General features: G+C 39.5%; 1 protein-coding gene across 1 annotated transcript; it reads right to left on the bottom strand.

Annotated features, from left to right (window-relative positions):
* Nucleotides 1-3,064: 3,064 nt before the first annotated feature.
* Nucleotides 3,065-6,895, bottom strand: COPRS (coordinator of PRMT5 and differentiation stimulator). The gene is made up of 3 exons (XM_009287672.2): nt 6,811-6,895; nt 5,990-6,247; nt 3,065-3,740 (listed from the first exon to the last, which is right to left on the bottom strand). Exons 1-3 carry the CDS (start codon nt 6,893-6,895, stop codon nt 3,571-3,573), a joined length of 513 nt encoding a protein of 170 aa, XP_009285947.1. The 3' UTR covers nt 3,065-3,570.
* Between the last annotated feature and the right edge of the window lie 368 nt (nt 6,896-7,263).

The raw sequence follows: 7,263 nt of genomic DNA on the forward strand, positions 1-7,263 counted from the left end.
TCTCAAAGGAAACAACAGATACACCCAAAACAAATTCTAGTTTCTTTGCTGGCCTGTTCAAAGAAAATGCAAAGCTCTGTTTTGTTTTGGTTTTGTAAACACATCATTATTCAGACAAAATTACTTGCTCAGAGAATTTGAAGTACTTTATGAACAGGCTGTTATCATTATCTCTACCTGTAAAAAGGGGAAATGAGAAGAAAAGCAAGGGCAGCTTCAGAGTTGTACCCAGGTCTCCTTCTGAGTCACCATATCATGCCACACTACTAAGCCTCCCCCACAATATAAACCCAGCAAGCATATTAACCTGCAGTAGAGCCTTCTGTCCTTTGAATGGTATCTTATATTGTAGGTACAGAAGGGGGAAATCTTGTTAGAGATGTATGTGCATTTAACTGAGAAATCTTTGACACTTCTGATAAATTTTCCAACTGATTTATGTACTGCCAATCTGTTTCTCGTATGTGTAAAATATTTACGATCTTGGTCCTGCAATGGCACTCTTTTCCCTACAATAATTTCAGCAGGCTGAAGGGTTGACGCTCTTGGCTTGAATTGTTGGCTCATGTGTTACCTTACGTTGTTTTTAATTGCAACGTATTCTTGCCTAGAATGGCACGCTTGTGTCAACACAAAACAGGCTCAGTGCAAGATTCACAATGGAATTTGAAACACACTGTAGTGCAGAAACATTGGAATCCGTGAGCTTGGTTTCAAATCCTTCCAGGGAGACGCTTTCTGAGAAGCCTGCATCTGGTTTTCTAATCCCACAGAAGTTTAAGAGTATTCAGATCAAGCTTTACATTAAGCCCCTTCCCTAACAAGCAGGGCCAAGGCGAATGAAGTTACATTTGCCAACATATCTCTAGAGAGTGCAATGCATCTCTGCTGTAAAATCCTCATGCCATATTTTCCAAAGCTGGTGGAGGTGGTGTCAGTTTTAACCTAAAAGGGAAACTGAAAACAAATCTTTTAAGTTTACAATAACTTAAAATACAAACAGCTCGGCAAGGCAGCCATTCAAGACAGTTTCTCCTCAAATAATATGACAGCCCAGATAGACAAGGCTGACTGCAATTAAAGGTACAGGATGGAAAAGCAAACTTGATTTATAGAGTGCATAGAAAATGGCTTGAAGACTTTGGGACTGATGGAATTTTGGAATCATACAGGAAGAAAACCAACCTAATCAATGTTGTAAAGACTTTTTGGTTATCCTTTTAAAACCATTCTAAAGGCGGCAGGTTTGCTTCCACAGAATTCTGTTAGTTTCATCTTTATTAAATATGATGGGACATCTCCCACAAGCATAGTAAAAAAAAACAAAACAAAAAAAAGCCTGAAGCCAAGTGATGTTCTTTTCTCAGCCATGGGAGAAATTTTTCAGTCCAGTAAGTATAACTTCAGAGTGAAATAAAAAAATGAGAAACTAATCAGGGCCATGAAATCAGTCTCAGCGGGGAACAACAGGGCTATGCAGAACACAGATCTAAATTGCTATCAACGTTAGAAATCCAGCCCGGGGATCTGACACTTGCTGATGAAACTTAGTGCCAGATGAAAAAACGCTGAGCAGGGTAGACAATTTTTTGCTGCCCTCTGCAGGGTAGTGTTGAGCATTGCCATCTACAGCTGGAGCCTGGGAAGTGATAAACAGGCTCACAAAATAATCTGTGCTTTTTCAGAAGAACTTTTACAATTTACTGGTGCATTGTTATTTCAACAGTAATCTGTACTCAATTTGTATTTATTAATATTGCATTTATAAATGCAAATCAACAATTTTACTCCAGTAGATGAGTCAGTTATAGTTATGCTCACAGTATCATTCTTGTTTTCTCAGTTAGAGAAAGAAGCCACTATATATCCAAACTTGATAAGCTGGGCATAATCAATTCTCACTTCTATGCCACAGAGTCAAGTGCATGTTCTGCCTAATGCAGGACTCAAAGAGCTGCACTCTCTCTGATACACAGCAGTCCACAGAACAAAAAACCACCCCCAATGCCTTAGATAGCACAGCTAGGGCTTTCTTGCCGTGCAGGAAAAGAACAGTCTGTTAGACTGTGCTTTCTGGAGGCATGCCAAAGTAAGTTTTGATGGAAATACTAATCCCTAGATCAGTCCATCATATAAGAATAAAAGAACAGGCCCTCTTTCTTGCAACCTCAACACCAGGCTTCCACTCTTTACTTTGATTGCTTGTTAGGTACTAAGACGTAACCAGGAACTGCAAGGTACCAGAAGAAAAGACTCTTCCAAGCTCCTCTGCTTTCAAGGAAAAGATTAAGCAAATATCACTGTGTCATTCACTTCCTCCTTCCAAACTAACGCGTAAATTATTTCAGTCTCATACATTGGATGATTTAAAAAAAAAAAAAGTCTCCCAGTGGTAAATGTTAACTCCTTGCCTGAGAATAAACAAACATGGGTACTGTGCTCCAGTATCAGTGTCAAAACACAAAGCCATCAAAAAGTTCTTGAGAGATAAGTGATTAATGAAATATGAGCATTAGTTAAAGATATTGTTATTCAAGTGATCAGCCATTCAATCCACTTACATACTTCATTTGAGAACTTGCCTTTGCTTTGGAGTTAAAGGAAACAAAGGATCTGGTTCTAGTTCCAGCTATTCTCTTAGAGACTTTATGGAGGTATTTTGTGTTCCTATCTCCTCATTTGCCACAACACAAACAACAACAAAACCAAACATATCAGCAGTATCAGGAACCTTAATCCACTACTGTTTGCAGGACACAGAGATTATATGCTGCAAGACACTATATAAGCATAGCTATTTTCTTTGTCATTACACGTCTGATGTCGCATGAGAATGTTATAAAGACAACTGTGAGGCTGGAAGATAATATGCCCATATACAAGAAGGTCTGATGCGGAGAAACCTTTGCTGGGAGGCAGTCTTAAGCACCCAGCATTCCTATTGGATGCAGCAGGCCCTACTGTATGTCCACATGTGTATTTGCAAAATGTGTATCACGTATTTGTAATTCCTTTATACTGAGATACATAAAAATAAAACCAAAACAACTCATTCTGAATTTGTCATGGCTAATTTTGATAAACACCAGTATTAGATACGGAATCACAAACTGCAACATAGAAATACAACAGAGAAGCTGGAAGGAGGAAGAGTTTTTAAAGCTATCCAAACCAATTTGACAGCATCAAATGAAAGAAAACTACAAGTTACATAGACGCACAGGGATCAGCATATCAAAACTGGCAAAGCTTGGCAAACAAGCTGAAGTTTAGAAATTGAATACTTCCTCTCAAGCAATTCATTAGCAACAACATAGATCTATATAATACAAACAAAAAGTCCAGAAATGCATTGACTCCTTACAGCTAGCACCTGCACTCTTTTCCAGAGGTCAAGCGTGGTCAATTTACAAACAGCTCAGAAGCAGTCTAAGCAAAACTTCGGAGATGGTGTAGCATTTCTGGCCTTATGCAGAACTCTGCAAGCAAGCCAAAGGACTTGACATGACTCAATCGGTGAAGAACATAATCCAACTCAGAAGCCAAACTTAGTTCTGACCAGGGTCAACCTCATTCATCAGCATCATCAAACTGGCCAGCCTCAGTCATTCTAACTGGTGGCGTAAAAGCAAGGCAAGCTGCATGGTGACAGCCTGGGTTGTAAAACGAATCCTCTCGCCATGAGTATGAGGCCAAAAGATTATTTTCCTGAAAGCTTCCACAGTAGAGATCACCAGCATCTAAAGAAGATCAAAGAAAAGATTTAAACCATGGGAGATACTTAGAAAACTAGCAGTATAGTGTAGCAGATTATTTTGCAGGTCTACAGCATCTTGCAGTTAAGTATTTCAATTTGATCTGCCAGCACTCATGAATTAGACCTACAAACAAAGCAAACAGAAAGCTGAATTTGGCAACGTCTTCATTTTAAGGAAGGCCCTTGCCACAGAGGCAAAACAGTTTTCCAAAAAGCTCAATGATATACCTGGATTCAGAACATCCAACACCAGCTCTTACAATCCATGCAGTTCTTCTACGTCTTCTCCAGGCATAAAAGGGTCATGAAACCATGACTTTTATTTCTCTTCCCCCTTCCTACTGTCTCTATAACTACATCCCCATCAGGAGCACTCCAAACCCTTTAAGAATTGGGTCACTGGACAGAATGGAAGGGTGGGGTCCTGTAAAAACGAGCTCTGAACAACATTTCCACTAGGCTAGAATTAAGCCTAATAAGCCTGTTATTTAACCAACCTAGCACAAAAATAGGGCAAAGTCCTTTAACAGAAGCAAAGGATTTCTAGCCAGCAGACACTGAAAGCACTGAGCAAATCAAAAGCCCAGAGTATGGGGCAGCAGAGGACCCAGCAGAGTATATCCACATCAGCCTTCCAATAGTACTGCCAAACAAGCCATCAAAGCAAGCATTTTTTAAAAGTTTTTAAAAAGCCATAAAATGACCGACCAAGCACGTGTACAATTCAGACACTTGTACTCAGTATCCTTCACAAGCACCTCAATCCCATAATCACAGCTTCCTTAGTTTGTGAGGATTTGAAGAGCATAAGCTACAGGTAGGGATCAGTTAGTTAAATAAAAGAAAAGAAGAGAACTTGTGACAGTTCCAGTAAAAAAAAAATTCAACACATTCCATAAATTTGAATAGATGAGAGATTTAAAGGAAAGCCCAGGATGGAAGAGAGGGAAACATCCGAAAAGGAAACAGTCTTTTTCTCAGATTACCCAATGTGAAAAACCACTACTGTATTTCCATTTTAAAATTAGAATGATTTTATAGGAAGGCTGCAAAAACTTTCCTACTTCCTTCTGTTATCAAACAATGGAACTTGAATACAACAGCCATTTATGGAATTAAAGTAAACAGAGAATTGATATTTCCTAAGCAAAGAAAGGAGCGTTTGCATTAATTACAAAAGATATACATTATTGAGAAGAAAATGGAAATGGTACTATTCTGTGTCAACAAAGACACAGCAGGTCACTGCTGCTGGCTAAACTCCATCCACTTGTTCTATCCTAACGTACAGCCTGGAAAATGGAAGATTGAGACTCTCAGTTCAACACGTGAGTCACTGTAAAACAGTTTACAAACTGGAAGATTAATTAATTACAGAAGATATACATTAATGAGAAGAAAATGGAAATGGTACTATTCTGTGTCAACAAAGACACAGCAGGTCACTGCTGCTGGCTAAACTCCATCCACTTGTTCTATCCTAACGTACAGCCTGGAAAATGGAAGATTGAGACTCTCAGTTCAACACGTGAGTCACTGTAAAACAGTTTACAAACTGGAAGATTAATACGACTCCAAAGACACAGATGAAACTGCTTCTATCCAGTGCCACCTTTGTCCATGGGACTGATCACATGCACAACCACTTAAGAGGATCAAGATTCAAAAAAACCAAACAAGCAAAAAAAGTGCCACACACACAAAAAAAAACCAAACACACAACCTACAGCAAAAGCAACAACAAACCACACTCAGAGACTAAGCGCGTGTAGTGCTCCCCTCCAAAGAACTCCATGTTCTAGATGGACGTTACAGTGTAGTGTCTGGATGAATTTTCTTGGAGGAAAGGAAGAACTCCTTTTACACAAAAAAGTTACATTCCTGCACTCCACGTACCTTTCTCTTCTGCTTCAGAATAACAAAGATACCCTACTGAGACCTAGCTTCTCCAGAGAAACTCGATACACACATACAATTCTTCTCCTTTAACATTCCACTTCCTAAGAATTCAATTGCTCAAGCAAGAGTTTCATGTGAACTTCACAACACTGCCTTTAAATCCTGTATTTGACAACAAAACTATGCATTACAAATCCATGAGGTCAACAACAACAACAAGAATTGCTTCCCAAAATAGAACGTGGAGTTATTTAAACATTCTCCTGCAAAGCACCTCCCTCCAATCACATACTATCCTAAACTCAAATGAAGCACAAGTAAATTTGTACTCACCATAAGGATTACATTCAGAGTCCTCCAATTCTTTATCCCAGTCCTCCACCTCGTACACAGAAGCAGTTTGCAGCTCTGGAAAAGTTACAGCCTCAGGCATACTGGAGACTTCACCACCCAAGTCTTCCAGGTCAGGACGTAGATGAACACAGTCAACAGGAGAGCCACTGACATCATTTTCATTGTGAGAGATATCAGAGAATTCACTTTCTTCAGACTCACTATCAAGAACATTGGGAATATTCTTCAGCAAACATTCTAAAACCAATAGAAAGAGCCAACAGAGATACTTAGGAATTAAACAGGAACAATTAAATGCTTAGATGCAGTAATTCAGACAGGTATACAAATGCACTTTGTGACTACTAATCTAATGATAATACACGCAGTTTCTTACATATGTAATATCACTACAGTGCTGCTTCAGGTTTCAGATGCTTGGGAACATTGGACATAGGCTTGCATCACAACACTAGCCCAAGTCAGGATTTTCCACAGACTCTTGTTGGAAAATAACTCTTTAAACTAGGGCAAAGGAGCCAGCAGTCTTGTTTCACCATATTCACCTGTTGGTATTTTAAAAAAATAGGTATGTTGAAAAACCACAGCTCTGGTTTAAAAAAAAAAAATACTTTTGTAGCATTGATTAATTACTCTTGCACCTAGACATACACAAAAATCTACAAGGAAATAATTTAATGCAGTAACTGAAGAGGCATTTCCCATGCATCACCAAAAAGTTTTAAGTGTATTTCCTCAAGCAGAGTGTAAGTTTCATTACTTGCTGTCTGCTTTGTTTTGTCCTAGTATTTCAGGCTTACCTTTTCTGGGCCTCCAGGTCATAGTTTCTCTCTTATTAGGAAGCTGTTCCTCCTCAAAGTTTGCAGACTCAATGGCAGCAGCCATCACCTACAAGACAGTTTTAAAGAATCCAGTAGCACCTTTCATTGATTCCTCCAGAGGCTCATGCAACTTCTACTGCATTTGAGTGTTTCTAAGCCCTTGAGCCTGACCTGGTTTTTTGTTCCCCTGATGAATCAGAGGTTTTAAACCAGACAGGCTTTCACTTCAGAAAGCAAATCTGCCAAGGGATGGCTCATCCTGCTGCTGCCATCAGTCACCCCAGGCGGCAGCCAACACAGAACAGCCAGTCTCCTCACTCAAGGCCGTAATCCTGCTGCCACCGTTTTGGGAATGGGTCCCAAAACTGACCCAAAATGCATCTATTCGGGAACAGCAGCAGACTGTGAAAGCTGCAGAGGTAATGAAGGCAC

This window comes from Aptenodytes forsteri, unplaced genomic scaffold (assembly GCF_000699145.1).
Source record: "Aptenodytes forsteri isolate BGI_AS27 unplaced genomic scaffold, ASM69914v1 Scaffold153, whole genome shotgun sequence".
In the NCBI taxonomy this organism is placed as follows: Eukaryota; Metazoa; Chordata; class Aves; order Sphenisciformes; family Spheniscidae; genus Aptenodytes; species Aptenodytes forsteri.

Bases quoted from the DNA above. Each gene is read 5' to 3' on its own strand.
- COPRS (XM_009287672.2), bottom strand. From the start codon at position 6,895: ATGGCTGCTGCCATTGAGTCTGCAAACTTTGAGGAGGAACAGCTTCCT. The intron at 6,248-6,810 runs GTAAGCCTGAAA...TATTGGTTTTAG, and splicing joins GACCTGGAGGCCCAGAAAAG to AATGTTTGCTGAAGAATATT. The intron at 3,741-5,989 runs GTGAGTACAAAT...GATCTTCTTTAG, and splicing joins CTCTGAATGTAATCCTTATG to ATGCTGGTGATCTCTACTGT.